The 25,440-nt window shown below is 42.1% G+C and overlaps 1 protein-coding gene across 2 annotated transcripts in view; it reads left to right on the top strand.

The window, feature by feature from the left end:
- The first annotated feature begins 148 nt into the window (after positions 1-148).
- The window catches only part of tecpr1a (tectonin beta-propeller repeat containing 1a), a 68,440-nt gene continuing 43,148 nt past the window's right edge, over positions 149-25,440 (top strand). Inside the window, exons 1-10 of one of the 2 annotated variants that reach the window (XR_013500688.1) lie at positions 149-339; positions 2,957-3,189; positions 3,927-4,109; positions 10,866-10,988; positions 13,022-13,144; positions 13,924-14,098; positions 16,487-16,587; positions 22,744-22,845; positions 23,264-23,412; positions 24,812-25,344. Coding sequence is in view for 1 of the 2 variants with exons in the window: in XM_078240620.1 (XP_078096746.1) it covers positions 2,965-3,189; positions 3,927-4,109; positions 10,866-10,988; positions 13,022-13,144; positions 13,924-14,098; positions 16,487-16,587; positions 22,744-22,845; positions 23,264-23,412; positions 24,812-25,344 (1,714 nt within the window). In the remaining variant the exon portion in view is untranslated. The remainder of the gene's footprint in view (positions 340-2,956; positions 3,190-3,926; positions 4,110-10,865; positions 10,989-13,021; positions 13,145-13,923; positions 14,099-16,486; positions 16,588-22,743; positions 22,846-23,263; positions 23,413-24,811; positions 25,345-25,440) is intronic. The other variant, XM_078240620.1, reaches the window with a different exon arrangement.

The following is a 25,440-nucleotide window of genomic DNA, read 5'->3' as shown; positions in this document are numbered from 1 at the left end:
GGCAATGTTCTGGGGACCTGGGTTCATATCCCACCACAGCAGATGGTGAAATTTGAAGCCAATAAGAGACGTAATTAAAAGTCTAATGATGACCATGAAACTATTGTCAATTGTTATTAAACCCATCTTGTTCACTAATATCCTTTAGGGAAGGAAATCCACCATCCTTACCTGGTCTGGCCGGCAACGTGGTTGACTCAAGTCTGAAATAGCAGCAACTCGCTCAGTTCAAGGACAATTAGCGATGGGCCCAGCCAGCAACACCAAAATCCCATGAATGAATGAAAGAGATCCCCGTATTGCGTGGTTCATGTCCTGTCTGAAAGACAATAAATGCAGGTAGGTATAGACAGAATTGGAATATGAGCTATAAAGTGGTACCTGGCACTCAATCTTGAGAAGACCACCAGTAACCATTGAGAAAGTTTGATGTCTAACCTATATTTACTCTGTAAAGGTGCAGACTTGTGTTCACTTACAATTAAGCCAAAGATGTGAACTTTTAGTGACTGCTGAGCTATTCTGAAGCAGAATAACAGTTTAGAAAATGCTTCAGTAACCTGACACTTTCAGAAAAGTCACTATTTTATCAAATATAAAGTAGTTTTAGGGGGCCAGTGGACTCAGTTAGCTAGATGGCCTGTATGTTTTTCAGACAACACTAACCAGCATGGTCTCTATTCCTGTCCAGGCTGAATTAATCTTGGGACCTGCCTCCTCACCCCGCTCCAGAGCATGGAAGGCAATGTCAAACAGCCACTAACAGAAACTGCCAAGAAAACGAGCTCAGAATGAAGCAACAGCCAAGGACCTGCCTTTGGGCAGAACACAGTAAGAAGTCTCACAACACCAGGTTAAAGTCCAACAGGTTTATTTGGTAGCACAAGCCATTAGCTTTCGGAGCGCTGCCCCTTCATCAGGTGAGTGGGAGTTCTGTTCACAAACAGGGCATATAAAGACACAAACTCAATTTACAAAATAATGGTTGGAATGCGAGTCTTTACAGGTAATCAAGTCTTGATTACCTGTAAAGACTCGCATTCCAACATTATTTTGTAAATTGAGTTTGTGTCTTTATATGCCCTGTTTGTGAACAGAACTCCCACTCACCTGATGAAGGGGCAGCGCTCCGAAAGCTAGTGGCTTGTGCTACCAAATAAACCTGTTGGACTTCTTACTGTGTTTACCCCACTCCAACGATGGCATCTCCACATCTTGGGCAGAACACACATGGAGTGCAATCAAATTAGCTCTATTTGACAGTTAATGACAGTCAATTTGAACTTTTATAGTGATTTATTTTGGAATGAGTTAGAAGATGGCTGCAAGACTAGTTGATGAGGCCGATTTTGAGTAGGTATTTGGAGGTAGGGTGTAGCAAGGCTAGATGGATCATACTTTATGGGTTCTTAGGCTGCAATATGTCAGTATAAGCAGCGCTTGAACCCTCAAATACAATCACTTGGGTTAAACAAGATCTGTACTAGATAAAGATGGCTGTAAATGCAGTACGTTATTGAGTGTCTTTCAGAAACCGAGGAATATCCCATTAGTTGCAGTAAGTAGCTGAAGTTTGGAAACTGAGCTGCGGTTTCATCCAAGTAAGCTTTGAAAAGAAGGTTATTTTAGGGCTTCATTGTGGTTGTTTCATTTGAAGACACTACAGTTTGAAAGTTGTGTTAGGCTGGTTATTTCAAGTATTGGGTCTGATTGCAGTATCATTGTGATGCTTAATAGGATTGCGGTGGTTGAATGATTTGTGACCATTCCCATATGTTTATCACTTACCCAAAATGATATGTGCATTTTCAAAGAATCCCTAGAATGAAGGAGGCCATTCAACTCATCAAGTCTGTACCAGCCACAAACCCATCCAGGCTGCAGCCCCGTAATCCCTATTTACCCTTACTAGTCTCCCTGACATAAAGGGACAATTTAGCATGGCCAATCAGTCTAACCCGCACATCTTTGAAGTTTGTATTTGGGGTTTGGATTTTTACCCTTGATATTTAATTGGTTCATTTTATGGCAGGTGAATCATCATATTTCAGTATTATTCCATTGAAGCTTTCAGCACTAAAGGAGGGCATTCAGCCCATCATATCTGTGTTGGATATTTGAAGAACTATCCACTTAGACCCTGCTGCTTTCCATAGACCTACAACTAATTCCTTTTCAATCTATATCCAATTCCCTTTTAAAAGCTCCCATGGAATCTGCTACTTACAAGTAATGCATCCCATATCAAAGCTTGCTGCATAAAAACCTTCTGATCTCACCCCTGGTTCTTTTGCCCATTATCTTAGATCTGTGCATCCCACAGTTACCAACCCTCCTGCCAATGTAAATAGGCTTTCTGTGCTTTCTTTCATGCCACTTTCCATGGTAGTTAGGTTGGAATGCATGTCCCCTGATTAATTTAAATGATAACATTTGTACTATGGTAACGTTACAGAACTAACTGTGGATTAGGAGAAATGAGCGAATGTGCATTATTGTTTAAAAATAGTTCCCAGATGAAGGCGACTATATCCAACCTCCTTGCATGATTTCCTGTGAAAAGAAACTGTGCGCCATGGACTTCCATTAATCTTTTGCTACTGATGTTTGGAGTTTTTTGAATTCCCCACATGGATCAGATAATTATGCTGTGGTGGACTCTCATATTCAAACCTGAATTGACAACCACAGACATTTCAGAGTAGTTTCCAGTGCAGTTTTAACTGAAGGGTGTTGGCAGATTGTTCCTATTTAGTACAGATTCAGCAGATGAATGGAGTATCAATTCTGGCAAATGACAAAAGGTTGCTCAGGGTAACTTGGTGAATCTGCTCCTGGTTGTATGCTGTCACAAACTGAAGTTTAATGAAGGGCTGGGGAGAAACATTGGAATACACTGACGGTAGGTTTTCAGTGCTGCATAGTTGAATTAATTGAATTCACTTCTCTTTGTCAGAAGTGGCCATGCCTAGCTCCCTTCTGTGGGCTGTGGATGTACATGGAGGAGTTTATAGTCTCTCCACGGCTGGCCAATACTGGGAGTTATGCAAAGATGGAAGATTACAATTTAAGAGACTGGCAGCTGTCAAGCAGTGCTGTTGGGGAATTGCATGTGACCATCAGATCTACGTCTATGTCCATTCAAACGAGGTCCCAATCCGTTACCAAGAAGAGACCTATGAAAATCAGGTACGGAGACTTAAAATTGGATAACTTTTGTGTTTGTGCTTGAAATTTACTATTTTCATTTGTTTTCCTTTTTATGATTGGACAAATGACCTGTCTTTCTTGTTGCTATCAGCACTGCTTTTTCACAGAGATGGGGCATAATGTCCAATATAGTACCGAGCAAACGTTGGCATATATTTCTGAAATACTACAAAACATTTGACGTGTAATAAATTGCTTTGAAGGAAATTACTTTTGTTATATAGGTAAATGAGAGAGCCATTTTCCGCACAGTAAGATCCCACAAGCAGCAATGAGATGAGTGACCAGATCATCTTTTTAAAAAATATATAATGTCAATGGCAGAAGAAAAATTGGCCAGGGACTCTAAGTTCTTTATCTTATCTTTCCCATGAACTTTTAGAATCCAAATTTGTCACGCTGATATTTGGCATTGGCAGTGCTGTTGACTGCATGAGTTCTAGGCATTCAGAGTTGAGTCCTCTGTAACAATATAAAAATGTTTTCGCATTTAAATATCAGTTGAGTCTGAAATTCGATATTGTGCCCTTTGAACAGAAATTTCTTGTTCGCTCAATAGCCATGAAAATAGATATGATCGGACGAGAAGACTGGTATTTATATCTATGGCAGTGCTATGTTACAATTAAGATAAACTCCCATAACCACATCTTCTAAAAGTACGTGGCTTCTGTGTGTGTTATGCCTCAGAGATTTATTTACTCTCATTTGTGTAGCGCTGGAATCCTGTGGATGGCTTTAGTGACCGCCTTCTACCCAGTGATCGCTGGCAATGGAGCAATGTTACGGGCTTGATCCACCAACCACTGGATGAATTTAAACTTCTGTCAGAGCACTGGCAGTGGGAATCTGACTGGTACGTGGATGAAAATATTGGAGGAGAGCCAACAGAAAAAGGGGTAAGAGGTACAATATGTCCGTTTATGATGAGCATGCATGCAGTAACATTATTCAGGCCGGTAAACTGTCCAAAGATGTGCGGGTTAGGTGCATTGGCCATGCTAAATTGCCCCTTAGTGTCCCGGGATGCGCAGTTAGAGGGATTGGCAGGGTAAAACATGTGGGGTTGCGAGGATGGGGCCTGGGTGGGATTGTGGTCGGTGCAGACTCGATGGGCCGAATGGCCTCCTTCTGCACTGTAGGATTTCTATGAAAGTAAAGATAACTGATAAAACTGAAGGGCACATTCTAGCTCCTCGTAAATCAGACTTTGCCTTTACAATAGCCTAGACATCAGAAAAATAGTGTTCATGGATTGATCAGCAGCCTTGCTTTACCCTCATGTGAATAAGCATTCATAACAGAATATAGTTTCAACTGGAATTGATTAAACAGATTTCTTAACAGTATATTGATAATCAAATAGTAAAGTATGGACCTAACTATTCGTCCTCAGAAAATGTATACAAAATAAAAACATATGATAAACTCAAGTGTGAAAGAGAACCTGTAACAAGGCCCCTGATCATGACCCTTTACAGAATCTTGCTGTTAACCTTCCAAGGATATTGCCACACCTCTCTCTACTCTCCTAAATGGACAAGTAAAATCTCTCTCCAGTGCTGCAACAAAAACTTTCGCAACCTGAAGAGAAAAGGAATCATGAGTCAGGGTTCTGCCTGGAGAAATTAGATCAAAAATTGGGTTTTTGAAATGAGGCGAAAGTACTTTTCATTCACTGTTAGGATGTAGGTGCCACCAGCAAAACCAGTTAGGACCCATTCTGAATTGGCCTGGGGAAGGGGTGGTGAGCTGCCTTGAACGACTGCATGCCATGTGGTGTAGGTACACACACAGTGCTGTTAGGGATGGATTCCCAGGACTTTAGCCCAGTGACAATAAAAGAATAACGATATAGTTCCGAGTTGGGATGGTGTGTGACTTGGAAGGTAACTTATAAGTGGCGGTGCTCCCATGCATCTACTGTCATTGTCCTTCTAGGTGGTTGGGAATAAGAATTAGGGATGCCATTGAAAAAGCTTTGAGGTGAGTTGCTGCAGTGCATTGTGTAAAATGGTGCCCACCACAGTGGAGGGAATAGATGTTTAGGTTAATGAATGAAATCCCTATCAAGCAGACTGCTTGGGCATGCATGGTATTGAGGCTGCCTCCATCTTCTTTTGATTTTCCACCTTTTCCAATCAATGAATCTTATAACAAGCTGATGTAGGTTCAAGATCTAGAAAGACAAATGCCAAATTAGAAGTTTATTTCAGAGGATTATTTGAACATGGATTGCCTTGCCAGAAGTGGCTATTGAGACAGACATCACAACTATATAGATATGAATTGGATAAATAGTTAAAAAGGAAAAATGTTGGGGCAGGGCCCAGAAATGTGATTAAAGTTCCAGTAAAGGATTTGTACCGAGGCATTTCTGACAGACTAAATGGTTTCCTTCTGTGCTGTAATCCTCCATGATTCTTTGTTCCCTCACCTAGTCCAGCTTTAAAATCAAGCTTTTTGATTGAAATGTTGTAGCTTTTTTCATGAAGTGCAACTTTTTATTTTTCTTTATTACCTTGGATCACTGGACTAATGACAATCTCACCAATACTTCAAGGTGTCTCTCCATTCATACAGCCAAGCTGTCTCCACTATGTACATGTTGCACTTGTAAAATAGAAAGTTTGCTTTTACAAAACGTTACTCATGTCAAAGCATAAATAATTTCCCGTTGCATTCAAGGTCTCTCAAAGAACTCCTTTTAATTTTTTTTTTTTAGTTTTCTTGCTCCTGCAGAGTCTTGTGTGCTTGTAACTAGATTCAAATTGGTAATAAGAAAGAAAGACTTGCATTTTATAAAGCACATTTCCTGATGTCCAAAAGAGCTGTTCTGCCAAAAAGTACTTTTTGGAGTGTGGCCATTGTTGTAATGAATGAAACAGCCTCCGGTTGCTCTGGTTTCCTCCCACAGTCTGAAAGACGTTCCTGGTTAGGTGCATTGACCCGAACAGGCGCCGGAGTGCGGCGACTATGGGATTTTCATAGTAACTTCATTGCAGTGTTAATATAAGCCTACTTGTGACTAATAAATAAACTTTTCTTTACTACTCTTCTTTGAGACCTTTTGCATCCACCTGAAAGGACAGACTCGGTTTAACATCTTATTTGAAAGACAGCACCTCTAAAAGTACAGGGCTTCTTCAGAACTGTTCTGGAGTGTTAGCCTAGATTTTTATGCTCATCTCTCTGGAGCTGGACTTGAAATCTCACCTTATTATTCAAGTTACACATCCTTCCAGGAATGACCTGAGAGGGCACAGATCCATTTACATTGTGCATTGCATCTCCAGAGACGAAGGGAGGGATTTAAAACAAACGTAGGGTTTAGATTTTAAGTTGTGCATGTGGTGTGTGTCTCTTTAAGACAGTACAGCAGAAGTGAGTAATCTGACTTGAGGGACAAATGAGAACTGTGAGTGAATGATCACCCCAGAGGGTAGAGTCCTCTCTCAGGCAGTATCATCTAGAAGTCATGTAGTAAGGACTGGAGCTCTGCACCACGGCTGAAACCCTCCTATACCAAGTTTCTCTTATCAATAAATACCTTTTGTCCCTAACGAAGTATGAAATCTCTTGACGATACTAGAATGCTACAACATGACATATTGGTGATGAGATGGCACAGTCTATTTGTGAGTACTGATTTAATTGAAGTTTGGAAAGAGGGATACCCACCCGAGTGCCTGTTCTGGGCAAATAGACTCAAAGAGCGTTGTCCAGGTAGTGCCAGACCCTGAGGGGCAAATGGAGTAACAAGCTTAGTGTGGTTGGCGCATCAAAGAGTTTTGGAAAGATATTAGAAAAATTAAAATGAAGAGAGATTAGTCTTCAGGAACAAGGAAAGGGAAAGCTGAGTAAAAGAAGAAAAAAAGGACAGCAGGAATGTTAGGAAAAAAAGATATACCCAACTAGAAGAAAGCTGCGTTTCAGATGTAAGAAGGCAGATATTGGCTGCGGGTAATCAAATTCAAGTGTAAAGGAGACAAAAAGTCACAGGGAACTGTGAAGCATATGCCAATAGCACGGGAAAGTGAAGGGCTGAGATTGCAGATCTCTCAACCTGGGCTTTCAACTATCCATCTGTGTGCTGAGCGACTGCAGGCAGTGAAGATTGGCCACTTTGGAACAAAATAAGTCATTTAGCTGCTTAAAAAAAAGAAAGTAAATTAGAAAGCTCAAAGAAGATCCTGAAAGGACAGCACCAAACTCTGAGTGAAATTAACAAAAAGAACAACACATGAAAAGAAAAGGAGTCTCCAGCAGGTGAGAAACATAAAAAAAGCTGCAGAAATTGTCGAAGAAATCTTCCACCAGCCAAAGCAAGAGATTACCCAGTTTACAAAAAGCCCAAGAAGAAAGAGTTGTAGTTTCCCGCCAAAACTGCAGAAAAGCGGGAAGAGCAGACAGGAGAGGAACAGCAGCTGTGGCCGTTTTTAAAAATGCTGAGAGCCTTAAAGCAGTAATGCATTTAAAGGTTAAACAACATTTAATGCAACAATTATGGGAAGGAACACGAAACTCCTAAAAGACCCCTAAAAGATAGAGAGCAACTTCTAAAACGGGGTCCATAAGCAACTGACAACCTCAGTGGAGACAGTGCGGGGGCCCAAAGAGGGGATGGCGCAGGGGCTCAAGAAGGGGATGGCGCAGGAGCCCGAGGAGGGGATGGCGCGGGGGCCCGAGGAGGGGATGGCGCGGGGGCCCGAGGAGGGGATGGCGCGGGGGCCCGAGGAGGGGATGGCGTGGGGGCCCGAGGAGGGGGCGGCGGGGGGCCCAAGGAGGAGCGGCGGGGGGCCCAAGGAGGGGGCAGCGTGGGGGCCCAAAGGCACGAGGGGTGGGCAGCAGGGGGGCCTGAGGAGGGGGCAGCGCGGGGGTTTGAGGAGGAGGCAGCGCAGGGGCTCGAGGAGGAAACTATGACCTCAAGGAAGAGACAACACCAGACTCTGAGTAGGCAGTGAAAGATTCTTCAGGAGGAGAGCACAGATGGGCCCCAGAAGGTGGACACCAGGACGGCAAAGTAGACCCTGAATGACTAAATCAAGAGCTGAAAGAAACAAGACTTGCATCCCATCCTTCTGTATTGTAATGAGAAGTTCCTTTAAAGTTTTAGCAATAAATTACAAGCAAATATTAAAGCTGTAATTAGTCAAAGTAAGACAAGCCACAGCAGAAGTAGTAAGAGTGAAGAAAAAAAAGAGTTGGATAAACTTAACTGAGAACTACAGCAAATAGAAAATGAGGTAAAAGTTTGTGACCCTAATCTAAATGAGAAGTGGCCCACCTACATCAAAGCTAAGAATGTAAACAAAACACTATGAAGAAGATGGGAAGTAGCTAGGAATTCTATTGGGGCCAGTAGGAAACTGCAACTTTCACCAACAAGCGGTGAAGGACCTGGAGTTAGAGCATGAAGATATGAAAAAAAGGTAGAAAAGATTGAGAGAAAAAGCACAAGCGAAACTCAGCAACAGATGTCATAGCATGGAACTCGAGAAAAGCCAAAGGAGATCCCATGAAATGGATGCTATCAGTTCATGCTCGTTGAGAGAACTGCTCGTCTCAAAGAGTGAAGCATCTCAAGGATTTGGCCCATGGCGCTCTTGTAGGACATTCGGTATCATCTACTGCAAGAGTCCCCATATTATTGCAGAAATTAGAGCAGAGCTATCATTCACTGGATCCATATTGGTAATTCTTTAGAGATCCAATTGGATAATCAAACTACCAGTCATGCGGAACACACAAATGAGCTTAAAGAAATTGGCATTCTGCAGAGAGGCAGAAACTGTCTGGTATTTGAGGGTGCTGAGGAGGATTTAGCAATGGACAAACCCAAAGAGAGAACACAACTGTTGAATTCAAGGGAATTGTCTCATAATAGAAAAACAAGAAGAACGAAGAAATGTTGAACGTAGAAGTAGGGTTTGTTGCATCTACAACAGAAGGAACATGGCAGTTGTCTGAAAACGTGCAAAGCATGAGAAGGGAGAGATTTTTATCAAATGTTGTTAGGAGGGAATGATTGGTTAACCTTGGAAGAAACCCAGAAATGGATAAACTGAATGGATTGTGAAAGCAGATGCATTGGAATAAAGAAATAGCTCAGGTCTAAGCAGAGGGTTGGTTGATTCAGAAGATGGAAAGTAGAGATTGGTAAATTAAGCCACTCAGCTGACTGTGCGCTGACCACGGACTATAAACTTTACTCTGCAGATGATGTCACTCTCCGATTCTTTTCTCTGTCAAGCACCTTACTCTACAATGCATGCAGGTGCAATAATCGCAATACAACACAGTATTACATGCATCTTGACAGTTCTTGCACAACCTCAAGTTTCTCTTCTTAATAAATAGCTTGTATGCCTAACAAAGTCTGAAATCTCTTGACGCTAGAACCTAACAAAGGACCACTTCTAATTAATTGTAAATGATCAATTATAAAGTTGTATATCCATCAGTTTATTTCTCTAGAGAACAATTGACCCAGTCAACATTAAGACCTATTGAGTGTATAATTGTTTTTTAAATAAACTTGGTGGATAGATAGTTGCCATTGTCACCTGGTGAATTATAGCATCCCACCTATTGTCGGATCTGCCCTTAAGAGAAAGAAAGAATTAATACTAATTAAGTATTGAGTAAATATATTAAAATAATCTGAGTAATTTAACATAGGGTCCATTAATAATGAAGGTTTAATTAAATTCAGAATCACAGATCTTTTTAAGCTCTTTTTAAGCTCATTTGTATCTTGCATTACAGATTTGTGTTGCTTATGGTAAATGCCGTATTCCCTTCACTGAATAAAATTTAAGGTTTCTAGATAAAATGTCTTTGTGTAATAACACTTGTGGAGATTAATATAACCCCTTAACCCACTCCACAATGAAATATCTCCAATAGCTTGCATGCAACAAAATTACTTCACATACTAACTGCAGAAAATGTTGCTGTAATGACAAATTTCTACAAACACATTTAAGCAGCTTCTCATACAGTCACTTTTGCTTATTCTGGTGAGTCATTGGTTCACTACAACGGCTTGCGCTTGTATAACGCATTTAATGTAGTAAACTACCTGTGGATCCCCACCTCTATATGAAACCTGGATTTTAGGATACAATGCCTCTTGAGAGACCATTGGCATATCTGTTTGTTGCAAATCTATTGATTTCATTTTTTAAAAGAATTGTTCATGGGATGTGGGTGTCGCTGGCTTGGGCAGACATTTATTTCCCATTACCACGTGCTTTTGAACTGAGTGGCTCAGTTGGCCATTTCAGAGGGCAGTTAAGAGTTGTGGATCTGGAGTCACATGTAGGCCGGGCCATGTAAGAGTCGCAGATTTCTTTCCCTGAAGAATATTAGTGAACCAGTTGGGTTTTTATAACAACCGACAATGGTTTCATGGTCATCATTAGACTTTTAATTCCAGATTTTTATTAAAATTACACCATCTGCCATGATGGGATTTGAATCCAGGGCCCCAGAGCATTACCCTGGGTCTCTGGATTACTAGTCCAGTGACAAGTGTCACCACCTCCAAAGACTACACAGAAAGAGGCAATTCAGCTTGTGCCAGTGGTTTTATTGTACAAGATTTAAACCTGTAATAGATTACCCAAAGATGTTTGTGTTTGCCATTTCAGGGTTGGACGTATGCCATTGATTTTCCTGCCACTTACACAAAAGACAAGCGGTGGAACTCTTGTGTGCGTCGGCGGCGATGGATCCGATACAGAAGATACAAGTCATGTGACATGTGGGCGAAGGTTCGTAAACCCGTCTATCCTCCAGGTAGTGTTAAGATTCAAATAATTCAGAATGGACCCATGTCTGAATTTTCAGAGCGAGATTACTAACTGGAAGGCAAAAGACAGGAATACATGTTTTTTCAGTAGGTGGTTTGGATTGAGTTGCCAATGAATGATTTTGTTGTAAATTAAACGAATTTGCTCATTTTCTGCAAGTACCCACTCTTGCTTCTTTGTATATGATTATAAATATAAAACATAGTTTGATATTTTTAGAACATAACAATGGTATTGCAATTATTAACAAAGGTGTTTCTATTGGGTAATGCATGCTGCTTTTTATTTTGTCAATTCAGACAATAATAGTGTATTTTGCAAAAATACCAACCAAATTACCAACTTTTCTTCATTAGGTTGAAGCATATACACATCCTCAGGTGAGGTGGAAAAGAATGAATCCCATTCCATGTCAACTATGCTCTCCTGGGGGACATAATGCTTGACCTCAGGGATGCCTCATACTCTAGTGGTTTGCTATGAAAGGCCAACCCAAACAACTCATCTGGCTATTCACAGTCTGCTTCTTGTCCTCCAGATATGCAGGATGTGAATTGACTTTATGTGTAGGGTGTAGTGGTTATGTTGCTGGACTAATCTTGGGTGGAGATACGAGTTCAAATCTCATCACACCAGCCAGAGAATAAAAATTCAGTTAATTCAATCAATCTGGAGTAAAAAGCTAGTACCAGTAATGGTGACCTTGAAACTACAATCCTTAAAATGACCTTTCAAGGAAGGAAATCTACTAGCCTTCCCCAGTTTCTTTTGTATCTGACTCTGGACCCGTGTGGCTGACTCTTAACTGCCCTCTGAAATGGTCTAGTAAACCACTCAGGCGCTGCCATCATCTTTTCAAGGGCCATTAGGGTGCTAACTTACCCTGTAAATAGATAAATTAAGAAGATATGGATGTTTTTTTTATTGTAAGAAGTTTAACAACACCAGGTTAAAGTCCAACAGGTTTATTTGGTAGCAAAAGCCACAACCTTTCGGAGCCTTAGGCTCCTTCTTCAGGTGAATGGGAATTCTGTTCACAAACAGGGCATATAAAGACACAAAATTTACATGAATAATGGTTGGAATGCGAATCCTTACAGCTAACCAAGTCTTAAAGGTACAATGATGTCGTGAAGGCCGCCTTGGAGAACGCTTACCCGAATATCAGAGGCCTCTGATATTCGGGTAAGCGTTCTCCAAGGCAGCCTTCACGACACACGATGGTGCAGAGTCGCTGAGCAGAAACTGATAGCCAAGTTCCGCACACATGAGGACGGCCTCAACCGGGATATTGGGTTCATGCCACACTATCTGTAAGCTTGCCTGGACTTGCAGAATCTCACTGGCTGTCCTGTCTGGAGATAATACACATCTCTTTAACCTGTCTTAATGCTCTCTCCACTCACATTGTTTGCACCTTTAAGACTTGATTAGCTGTAAGGATGCACATTCCAACCATTATTCATGTAAATTGAGTTTGTGTCTTTATATGCTCTGTTTGTGAACAGAATTCCCACTCACCTGAAGAAGGAGCTTAAGGCTCCAAAAGCTTGTGTGGCTTTTGCTACCAAATAAACCTGTTGGACTTTAACCTGGTGTTGTTAAACTTCTTACTGTGTTTACCCCAGTCCAACGCCGGCATCTCCACATCATGTTTTTTTTATGTCAGTTCAGTAGAGACCATTTGATATTTAACTAACATTAGATCTTGCTCTTCACATAATTATGGGAATATAATTTGACTCAGAGCCTGAGAGTTAAATAACATTAAACCAAAAGGGCCCAAGGTCATTAATGATGTGAAATGAATCCTAAGGCTTTGATTCAAAAGATATGCTTTTACAGTATTGTCAATACCCATGTAAATTTGTAACTAATGTAGTGAATGCAGAGTGTTTCTTCAATTTATGTAGTTTTAAACTAATTAACTTGTAATGAAATAGCTAAGTGGAAACTTGTTTCATGGCATCTTAAGTCAGGTATTTTCTTCCCAGATTCCCTCGCAAGAGAGTGGACAACTGCCAGATCCCTTTAATGATATTGCAGTAGGAGGATGGGAAATCACTGATGAGCCTTTAGGACATCTTTCAGTCTGGGCAGTTACGGTCCAAGGAAAGGTACAATGAATTCAGAAATGTAAATGTCATGGAATTCCTTTTTGCAAAATTCTCAGTGTTAAAACACAGCCTGAAGTTTTATTCACCCGTAAGTCAGCACAATCTGGGTGGAATTAATCAACACCGTGCAAAAAAAATTGCAGAGCTTTAAACGCAAGTGAGTTACACCCGTAACCAATGTTCTCTTTTAAATTTAGTAGTTGTGTGCGGCCTTTTCTTTTTAGCACAGTCTCTTTACATTTCTTTACACAATCGCGTACGTTATTTATCACAGAAAAAGGCCTGTGATGAACATCCACACTATGTGATCACGTACTCACACGGCTTAAGGAGCACATTGCCCATAGCCACCAACACTCGAGTTTCTGCCACCTTTTAGTTTGATTCAAAAGTACATTTACCCCATGCCCATAAAACTGGCCAGGCCCCAGGCCCGTGGAAGCAGCATAATCAAACCGGGTCTTATCTATGCGTGTTCACTTTCATCAGGAGTGACTGTGTAGTAATCAAGAGTGTGATTATCTTCCCTATCCCTCTGCAGACTTTGCAACATTGAAGGCAGTGTTCCTACCCTGATATTGAAATTAGCTCCGCACAAGCCACAACCTTCTGGCCTTTTCCTAAAACTATCGTTTTTAAAACTTTATTTGTCTTTACAAAATCGATAAGACGTTTTTATGGTACATAGGTCCTTTAAATGGCATGTTTTATGCAGGAAAATATAACCAGCTGTTAAGTTTAATCAGTAATTGCATGATTTAGCATTTGGTTTCTTTCAGGTGTTTTACAGAGAAAATATAAATGATCAGAATCCCGAGGGTTCGTCGTGGACTGAAATCCAGACTCCTGGGGAAGTAGTTCAGATCACCTGTGGACCAAGTGATCTATTGTGTGCTGTATTATGGGAAGGTCAGCTCATGGTGAGGGAAGGAGTAAACAGGGAGAACCCTAAAGGTACACCGTTTCTATTCATTCAGCATGAATGTTCCCCTCACCCCCATGGTTAATGTGAAATAGGACGTTAAAATTAGGATCCTTACTGAATGGGTAGACCAGAAAATTTCTGTACATAAAATTACAGAGTGTACAGTGCAGAAACAGGCCATTTGGCCCAGTGGTTATTTGTGTGCTCAAGTTTAAATTCCTTGTATCCGAAACAAGAACGGTGTGATACCCATCACATTTTAAAATGATCCAATTGAGATTGTTGTTATCTACGTTGGTGTTTATACTGGGGGCGGAGCATGGTGGCACAGTGGTTAGCACTGCTGCCTCACAGTGTCAGAGACCTAGGTTCGATTCTCGGCTTGGGTCACTGTCTGTGTGGAGTTTGCACGTTCTCCCCGTGTCTGCGTGGGTTTCCTCCGGGTGCTCCGGTTTCCTCCCACAGTCTGAAAGACGTGCTAGTTAGGTGCATTGACCCAAACAGGCACTGGAGTGTGACGACTAGGGGAATTTCACAGTAACTTAATTGTAAGCCTTACTTGTGACTAATAAATAAACTTTACTGTACGAGTCTCCCCTCCTGTAACTCATCCTATCAATATAACCTTCAATTCTTTCTCCCTCATGTGCTTATCCAGCTCTCCTCAAAGGTATCTATCTGATTCACCTCACATATTGCACGTGTTGGTGAGTTCCACATTCTAACCAATCTCTGGGTAAAGAAATTAAGGACACTGCTGACAAATTTATTCCTAATCAAGTACAATGATGTTTGAAGCTGTAAAGGCTCCTGAAGACTATGTCAGTGTCATTCTGAAAATGCCAAGCTTCTTGTCATCATGGGCCATTTAGTTCCACACTAGGGAACACCACACAATGTATCTATGCTTCCATTCACATACATAATTCAGCAGTCAATACAAACGGATCTTGATGTTCTGATTTAGGATTTATCAACAAAGCAGCAATTCTAAGAGCAGCTCTTTGCAAACACCAGGTCCACAAAAATTCAAAAAGGACAAAAAAAACACAGGCCCTGATTTTAACTGTCTCCCACTAAGTGGAAATTGAGAGTGTTGGAAAGGGAGTTGGGGGGGTGGTGGTATATACCCCCACTGATCCAACAACAAGATCCTGTCCCCACAGCACCATCTCTCAGCCACTTCCTTTCCCATCCCATCAAATGCATACTCAAGCTTATAAATAACACTCTTAATTGTCAGAGACCACTCCGAGAGGGCCCCAATTACAGCCTCCTATTCCTCAATTGCAACACACACAAGCCTAGCCTGACCTGGCTGTCAATTTGGTTGTCTGCCAGTCAGGAGATTGCAACATGTTATTTAAACAAGAGCCTTGCCTGATGTTTGGCTGGGCCTCCACATCCCCAGCCTTGCCAGGTTGATTATCCCATTGCAACCTCCCCTGCCTTCCTGTTACTAAACTGTTACTATTGGGGTCATGGTCTTAATTTCTTGACCTTGAAGAAATGGGATTGTACCCATGGCTCGAGACACAAACTGTGCTAAATTTTGTCATTTGCATCCGCTCCTGCATTTGGTTGGGTTACAGAAAAAAGAGTGACTCGCCCAAAGAGGTTGGCTAGAGATGGTAAAATCTGATGAAGGTCTGCAGCTTCACTACAAAGGGGGAACTATGTGGTCACTGAAATGTTGCCTGTTTATTCACAATTACATTGAGGATACACTATAACGGCACTGCCTTTGACGCAGGAGATATTGGAGAGACCCTATGCCTGTGGCTGAAGATGACACACTAGTAAAAGAACAGATGGTGAGGAATGGTCAACAATCGAGTCAATGCATGTAATCAGCCACCTCTCTCAGACCTGGTGAAAAGTCAGGAAGTCAGGTTTATAGTGTTATAGTGTATGGCCATTACAGAGGTCCCACAAGAAGATGGGTACAGCTTAGACTGGAGTTTAACTGGTGGTCTTGTTGATGACAGTCGGATCAAATCCATGAAATCATGAGGAAATCTGGACAGCTGGAGTTCACTGAAGAGAGTAAGAAGTCTCACAACACCAGGTTAAAGTGTGGAGATGCTGGCATTGGACTGGGGTAAACACAGTAAGAAGTCTCACAACTTTAACCTGGTGTTGTGAGACTTCTTACTGGGTTTACCCCAGTCCAACGCCAGCATCTCCACATCACGTTCACTGAAGAAGCCAGAGCTACTCTCTTCAATGTGACATGTTACGGCATCTCTGTTCAAATTATATTTCTTCAACCTTTCCGCAGGGGCAGCCTAGTGTGTTCATTCATTGTTTGAAATGCTGTATGTTGCTCTAATAACAGTCCCATGACAATGTGCAGCTCTGCTTCTGAAGTTGTGCCACGAATGCTATAAGTATGTTCTCTGTTACTTGGTCCACAGGGAATTCTTGGAAGATTGTTGAACCACCAAACTCTGAAAATGGTCTTGTTCAGGCCTCAGTGGGCATTAATGTGCTGTGGGCTATCACACGGGACAGAAGAGTAAGTACACACTGCAGATGTATGAAACCATAGTGTAGTAAATAGTATATACACTAGATTGGGGTTCCTCAGCTGAGATCAGGGAGCAAAGCAGGTCGGAGATTTGAATTTGGAATCTTTGTGTTCTGCATGGTCCATGCTGTCACTACATGGTGCATTTGTACAATGAGCTATCAGTGAGGGTAGGGGGATGGGGTTGGTATGTGGCAGTGGGAACTAGCTATGGACTTCCAGGGATAATCTCAAAATACATCGGCTTTCCAAAACAAATCAATGTTCTTATATAGAGCAGAAACTAGTCCCACCATTTGTATTCATGCATCTCTTGCCACCTTGACAAGGAATGGCTAAAGAGACAAATAGAAAAATACTTGCATTTTACTTCTTCTTGGGCAGGATGATTTTCTTTCACTACAAGGTTGTGGATCTTGAGATGACTAAAAAGTCCAATGCTGGCTCCGTGCACACTGCTACAGGTGGGGCAGGTAGTGTTTGAATAGGCGGGTGGGTGGGATGCTCAGATTTGGGTACATTCCTTCAGCTGTTTGCAGTTGGATTCACCTGGACCTGTCGGAGACATTCAAAACGGTTGGGCATCTTCATAGATCCTCCTTCTCCAGTTTGAGCAAGAGATCCTCTTGGGGCGGCACGGTAGCACAGTGGTTAGCACTGCTGCTTCACAGCTCCAGGGACCTGGATTCGATTCCCGGCTTGGGTCACTGTCTGTGTGGAGTTTGCACATTCTCCTCGTGTCTGCGTGGGTTTCCTCCGGGTGCTCCGGTTTTCTCCCACAGTCCAAAGATGTGCGGGTTAGGTTGATTGGTCATGCTAAAATTGCCCTTAGTGTCCTGGGATGCGTAGGTTAGAGGGATTAGTGGGTAAATATGTAGGGATATGGGGGTAAGGCCTGGGTGGGATTGTGGTCGGTGCAGACTCGATGGGCCGAATGGCCTCTTTCTGTGCTGTAGGGTTTCTAAGATTCTAAGATATCAGTACAGGTGTTGCACATTTTCAGGGAAGCTTTGAGGATGTCCCTGAAACAATTCCTCTGCCTTCTCGGTAACTGCTTGCCTTGATGGAGCTTGGAGCAAGAGCTTGTTTTGGGAGTCTTGTGTTAGGAATATGGACGACATGGCCCGCTGAAAGTAGCTGGGCCCCAATAATGGCTTGAGAGAGGACACTGGTATTGGGGCACCTATACATCGCTGGTGCTATACCTCCAGGGATTTAACATGTCTGCTGTGTGCTGTCCATATCTTTGTCACATACAGGAGAGCAGGCAACACTGCAGTCTTGTAGACCACGTGCTTGGTGCTGGGTTTATACAGCGCCTTTCATGTAGCCAATGATGTAGTCACTTGTTATGCAGGGAACGTGGCAGCTAATTTGTGCATAACAACCTCCCAGAAACAGCATTGAGATGATGATCAGATCATCTGTTTTAGTGATTTTGGTGGAGCAGTAAATATTGGCCACAACACTGAAGAGAACTACGCTGCCTTTCTTTTGAAATAGTGAAGTGGAATCTTTTGCATCTACCTGAGGGGGGGAGGCAGAGCCTCTGTTTAACATCTCATCTGAAAGACAGCGTCTCTAACAGTGCAGTATTCCCACAGTGTCAACCTCGATTTTGTGCCCAGAGGCGATTCAGAGGTGAGAGTGTTACCACTGAGCTAAGGCGGACACTTGAAGAAAAGTAACAAAAGTATTTGCTAAGCAAATTTGCCTCAAAAATTGGGTTTGTGTTTGTTCGCTCCATGTTCCATTTCTGCTGTGGAGGTTGGAGGTCATTGCATTCCATACTTCCTGGGCTATGCAAGAATGGATTATATCATCCCCAGATATTGTACCTGCTGATTTCATGTCCTCCTTTGCCTTCTGGGGATATAAATTGTCATGTTAGGAGTGCAAGGGAATAGGGAATAGTGCTCATGTTACTGGGCTAATGATTCAAAGACAAGGGCCAGAATCTTCCGGCCGTTCATGCCCCACTGCCGCTGCAAGCGAGGACGGAGAATTTGGCGCACAGCTAAATCTCCATTCATTGCAGCAGGACAGGAGAATCCCATTGGTGTGAATGGCTGGAAAATGTTGGCCATGAGTTCAAATCCCACCAAGGCAGCTGAAGCTATGGCCACCAATTAATTAAATACAATTTGAAATAAAAGGTTAGTATCAGTAATAGTTAGCAGATTGTCATACAAACTACACTTGTCCTTTAGAGATGGAAACCTACCTATAAATAACTCCAAATCTGCAGCAATGTGGTTGACTCTTAACTATCCTATGAAGTGTCCTAGCAAGCCTGTATTCGAGAAGGTACTTTACCACGACCTTGCCAAGTGTAATTAAGGGTGGGCAATAAATGTGGGCTTTACCAGTGACATCTACATCCCATGAATGAATTGAAACAAAAAGTTTTTCCAATTAGTAACATTGCTCCATAATCTTTCCTTCTGTTTCTGGACTAATGCGTCAACAGTGTGTTCTCATTTCATTTTTCTCTCTGTTCTATGTCAATTTATGGGCCTTGTGAGTGAGGCTTCCATTCCCGTTTTCAATATGTACTGGTAATGTCATAATTTGAATGGCCTTCCCAATATGTCATCTGCCTTCAGAATTCACTTCCATACAAAGTTGTTCATTGTACCTAATATTTAAATACTCTGCTTCTTAAAGTCTGCTTGATTTTGTGGATGTCTGGAGACTCATAAATATTGAGAAAACCAAAGAAAACCATTGTCCAAGGTCCCTGCCGCAAACAATCTTCCCTTGCCACCAACTCCATCCAGCTCCCTGTCAGCTGTCAAAATGCTGAATCAGACTGTTTGCAACCTTGCTGTCACATTTTACCCCAAGTTGATCCTCTGACTCTGGATCTGCACCATCACTAAGACCGCCTTTTTCCACCCCTGTAAATCTCCCAAACCTGACTCTACCTCAACTCATCTACTGAAATCCTCATCCATTACTTTGTTTTCACTAGACATGACTATTTTAAAAATGTTTTAAGGTTTATTTATTAGTGTCTCAAGTGGCTTACACTAACACTGCAATGAAGTTACTATGAAAATCCCCCAGTCGCCACATTCTGACACCTGAGGCAGAATTTAGCATGGCCAATACACCTAACCAGCATGTCTTTCAGACTGTGGGAGGAAACCGGAGCACCCGAAGGAAACCCACACAGACACGGGGAGAACGCGCAGACTCTACAAAGACAGTGACCCAAGCCGGAAATCGAACGTGGGTCCCCGGCGCTGTGAGGCAGCAGTGCTAACCACTGTGCCACCCAGACTCCTGGCCAGCCTCCCACATTCTATTTTCCATAAACTTGAGATTATCCAAAGTTCTGCTGCCTGATATCCTAACTTTCATGAGGACCCTCTCACCCATCGCCCCTCACATCAGCTCTCAGTTTTAAAAATTTTCATTTTTGTCTTCAAATCCCTCCATGGCTTCATCTTGCCAATTTCTGCAAGATCCAGGCATACAATCCTCTGATACATCTGCATCTAATTCTGGCCTATTCCCCATTTTAGTCTCACCACCGTTTGTGGCTGTACTTTTAACTGTTTAGGCCCAAAGCCCTAAAATTCTCTCCTACACCTCTGTACCTCCCTCTCTTCCTACTTAAAACCAACCACTTTCACCAAGCTTTCTATCATCTGCCCTAGTATCTCCTTAGGTGGCTTGGTGTTTGTGAAACTCCTCATGACTGTGTGCATACCTCTTTTTGAAATTGCTGTCCTTTTGTGTACCATTTTTTGCTCCAATCAGATGTATTGCAAGTGAATAATGTTGTAAGCTTGCTTTATTACTGTCTGACTCCTCTAAAATCAATTTTTGGGATGTCCCCTTTTTGATTCCCATTGACTTTGGTTTTCAATCCACGTTCAAAACTTTTTTGATCGAAACTCAGGTACCTCTTGGAATCTCTCTATTTTGTTGCAGTCCTTGGTGTATTATCAGTTCCCATGCTCGAGCACCAAACTTAGTAAATAGTAAATTAATGTTGATGAAATATCTTTTCAATAAATTACTGTAAGACTAATTAAAGGAAACAAAGTACAACTATATCTTGCTGTGTGCAGTCTTTATATCATAAAATCCTACAGTGCAGAAGGAGGCCAATTGGCCCATCGAGTCTGCACCGACCACAATCCCACCCAGGCCCTATCCCCATAACCCCACGCTTTTACCCTAGCTAATCCCTCTGACTCTAAGGTGCAATTTAGCATGGCCAATCCACCTAACCCGCACATCTTTGGACTGTGGGAGGAAACCGGAGCACCCAGAGGAAATCCATGCAGACACGGGAAGAATGTGCAAACTCCACACAGACAGTGACCCAAGCCGGGTATTGAACCTGGGTCCCTAGCACTGTGAGGCAGCAGTGCTAACCACTGTGCCACCGTGCTGCCCATATATGAAAGACCATAGGAGCCCATGAATACTTTTGATATAATCAGACTTTGATGTCTCCAGTTTTCTGCTCCTAGTTTGGTCCTATTAGCTTGGGATTTCGGCCATATTCTCAGCCAGTACATATGTTTCTATTCCCTGTATTCTAACTCACACCAAGTCCTGCTCACCCATCATCATTGCACCCGTTGATCCATCTTTGTTACACTCGTTGATCCATTTTGACGCTTAATCAGGTGAAACCTTGATATTCAAATTTTCATCCTTTTCAGCTCCTTCCATGGCCTTGCTCACTCCCTATCTCTGTAGCCTCCACCAGCCCTTCAACTCCCCCAAGATATCTGCGCTTCTCCAGTTCTGGCCTGTTGAGAATCCTTGATTTTTAATGCCTCAACATTGGCAGCCAGGTCTTAAGCGGCTCAGGTCTTGGAGTCTGGAATTCACTCCCTAAACTTCTCTGCCTCTCCCTGATTGAAACGTACCTTTTTGACCAAACTTTTGTTCACCTGTCCAAATGTCTCCTCGTGTGGCTCCGTGTTAGATTTTGTTTGATAATGCTCCTGACTTGGCAATCTGCAGCTTCATGGGCTCAACATTCGTGTGAAACAATTTTAGATCATTACCTGCGTCTGTTGTTTCATTTTTATTTTATTCGTTCATTTTTTTTTTCTTGTTTCTTTCTTTATTCCTTCACTTTGCATCCAGATGGCTGTTATTCTGCCATTCATACCTCATGTGAACATCTTTTTGTTTCTTTACCTCTCCCATTACTAATCCCTTTGGTTTTTGTACCATCAAATAGTTTATCATTTAATCTCTCTGGCCCTCCACCCTATGATGTGGAGATGCCGGCGTTGGACTGGGGTAAACACAGTAAGAAGTTTAACAACACCAGGTTAAAGTCCAACAGGTTTATTTGGTAGCAAAAGCCACACAAGCTTTCGGAGCTCCAAGCCCCTTCTTCAGGTGAGTGGGAATTCTGTTCACAAACAGAGCATATAAAGACACAAACTCAATTTACATGAATAATATGGGCTCATGTTATTCATGTAAATTGTTATGTTATAAATATGTTATTCATGTAAATTGAGTTTGTGTCTTTATATGCTCTGTTTGTGAACAGAATTCCCACTCACCTGAAGAAGGGGCTTGGAGCTCCGAAAGCTTGTGTGGCTTTTGCTACCAAATAAACCTGTTGGACTTTAACCTGGTGTTGTTAAACTTCTTACTGCCTCCACCCTATGACAGACAACCTGTTACATTACTGTCTTTCTATCCTTCCTTGGATCTGATGAAGAATCATCGACCTAAAACGTTAACTCTGTTTCTCTCCACAGATGCTGCCCTACCTGCTGAGTATCTCCAGCACCTTATGTTTTTATTCCTTTCAACCTGTCATGTCTGTTCTGGCTCTTTTGAAAGTACTATACAATCTTCTCCACCCCCACTGACCTTTCCTTTGCAAACTTTTTTATCCATATACCCAAATTCCTTTCAAAAGTTACTATTGAATCTGTTTCCAGCATCCTTCCCGGGAATGCATTCTGGATTGCAAAAAAAAAAGAAAATTCTCCTCATCTCTCCTTGGATTATTTTGCCAATTATCTTAAATTTGGTTATCGACCCTCCTGCCAGGGGAAACCTTTCTCTTTCTGTCTACTCTTTCAAAACTCCAAACATTTGTGTCAATATATATATAAAACTTTTCAAGCTGTGTTTATCTGTCACTAGGTTTGGTTTCGAAGAGGTGTCTGTTCCGAAAACCCTGTGGGGACAGGTTGGATTTGTATGAACATTGAGATGGTGATGGTGAATGTGGGGTTAAATGATCAGGTATGTATAATGCCTTTTTTTGGCTGTACTCTTGTTTTTTTAAGATCAGTTGAATGTTGGCCTCATAGCACTAAAATGACACACATCTATGTTGTATTATTTCAAAAGCAAATATATTTTACTAATGCAGTTTGTTTCCACGTTTTAAACTTCCTCAATTTCATTTACTTACTCTAATTTATTCCTCAATCCTTTTAAAGTTATCTTCCAAACATTTTTGATCCATTCTTTTTGTTAGGAGGATTGCTATGAGTGGCCCATAGGACCTTGTGAATGGTGCATAAACATATGAACCAATTCCACCTGTTAATCTGTTACCACACCCAAACGCTTTGAGTTGGCTATTGGGTCAGAATCAAATTGGACAAGGTACACTCCGGGTTGCTCACACCCAGTTTCTTTCCCATTCTAATCCAAGGTATGGGGAATTGGCTATGAAGATCGCAACATCTACTTCCGTCATGGAGTGACACCTACTGAATACAGTGGAAAGGCGTGGAAAATAATAGTCGTGAGTAGAGAGCATGACGGAGCTTCTCGTACAGGCAGCGCGACCAGTCTTGCAAGGTACAGTCATCCATCAAAACAAAAAGGATTTACAGCATGTGCTCACCTTGGATTTTACAATTGGTACTTAAATGTTGCAAAGCAAATAATAATCACTTGTAAGAATGAATATGGGAACATATGGAGGCCAGTCAGCCCCTCAAACTGATATTCATTTAAATAAGGGCTAAACTGTATCCTAACTCCATAAACTTGCCTTGGTTCAATAACCCTATTACCAATACTCATAGAAATCTATTTATCCCTGTTTTTGAAATTTTTAATTGATCCCCAATCTCAACGTCATTTTGGGGAGAGAGTTACAGATTACCTTTGTGTGAAGAACTGCTTCTTAACATCACCACTGAATGGTGTGACTCTAATTGGAAGGTTAAGCCCCCTTTATTCTGGATTCCTCTCTTTATCTACCTCATCAAATCCTTTAAATGCCTTAAACACCCAGCTCACAATTCTGAGAAACCAACCCAAGTGAGCTATTGTAACATCCCCATCATGCCTGTTATCCATTAACGCATGAAATATTTGTTCCTAATCCTATGGTCTACGATTGTACGGTTTTAGTACTGATAGATCCGGGCCTACTACTGTAGGGTGGCACAGTGGTTGACACTGCTGCCACACAGTGCCAGGGACCCGGGTTCGATTCCCAGCTTGGGTCACTGTCTGTGTGGAGTTTGCACATTCTCCTCGTGACTGCATGGATATCCTCTGGGTGCTCCGGTTTCCTCCCACAGACCAAAGATGTGCGGGTTAGGTGGATTGGCCATGGTAAATTGACCCTTAGTGTCAGGAGGGACTAGCTAAGGTAAATGCATGAGGTGAAGGGGATAGGGCCTGGTTGGGATTGTGGTTGGTACAGACTCAATGGGCTGAATGGCCTCCTTCTGCATTGTAGGATTCTATCATTCTATCTTTATCTTTACTCTTGCGAAAGGTTGGTTAATAATTGACACAAAGGGGAGCTGTACTTTTGATATTTCTGGTCATCGATGATGACGGATTGCACATCTCCCACCCCACTGGTCAAATATTCCACAATATTTAACTGTTCACCAGAAAAAAACAAAAATTCCTATCCACATTCATTGCGTATTCTTTGATACTGGGTAATAAGTGATGCAACCTTATAGCACAGGAGGAGGTCATTTGACCCATTGTGCTGGGTTTTTTTGAAAGAGCGATCCAATATGTCTCACTCCCTTGCTCTTTCCCCCTTCAAATATTTATCCAATTCCCTTTTGAAATTTACTGCTGAATCTGCTTCCAGCACTCTATTAGGCACAGTATTCCAGACCATTATCAGGCTTGCTGTATAAATTAAGTTCTCCCCATCTCGCCACTGGCTCTTTTACCAATTTCTCTTAAATGCGTTTAACTTTGTTTTCTCTTTTCATTTCAGTGCTGGCTGTTTTTTTGGTGATGAAGTTAGGTTACCATCCCAAGCTTCCATTTGCAGTGAAGTTGATTTCTCCTCCGAAATGGACAAACTGGCAAAGAAAACTGAAAGCGTTCTAGAAACAATTGGCGAGAGTGAGGATTGTCCTCATGCCCGTGGAGATGTTGCTTCCGTTCCTGCCGTCGAGAAAAAATGTGCCGATGTTGAGAGTGTTTTTGAGACCATCCCTTTAATGGAGACATCCTCAGGGAAATGGATGCAATCTGTTCCTGAACAGTCTGTTGCCCGACCTCAGTGCTTGACAGACCAAGGGGGTCCTTTGCGGGATGGTGCTGAATTGGTCGTTGCATGCTCGGACTCAAACACCATGACCTCCGACCTGGCTGAAACAGCCAGTGTTTCTTCTGTGGGCACCTATCCTTTTGGAATCGAAGAGCATTATGTGGCTGATGAGCGCCCACTCTGGGCCTGGCTCAGCGGAGGAGGTTGTGACATAGAAGCTCACACCCAGCTGAACTGGTTCACAGCCCAGTCAGGTAATCAGTCTCTTTTATGTTGTTCTTGTTGTCAGTACTGCTCCTGAGCACATGCAGCCACTAATAACAGTGATCATGCACTTGCAGGTATACTGC

The sequence above is a fragment of the Mustelus asterias genome, chromosome 23 (assembly GCF_964213995.1).
Source record: "Mustelus asterias chromosome 23, sMusAst1.hap1.1, whole genome shotgun sequence".
Taxonomy (NCBI): Eukaryota; Metazoa; Chordata; class Chondrichthyes; order Carcharhiniformes; family Triakidae; genus Mustelus; species Mustelus asterias.
The sequence above is the reverse complement of the archived record's forward strand: the minus strand, read 5'-3'. Positions and strand labels throughout refer to the sequence as shown.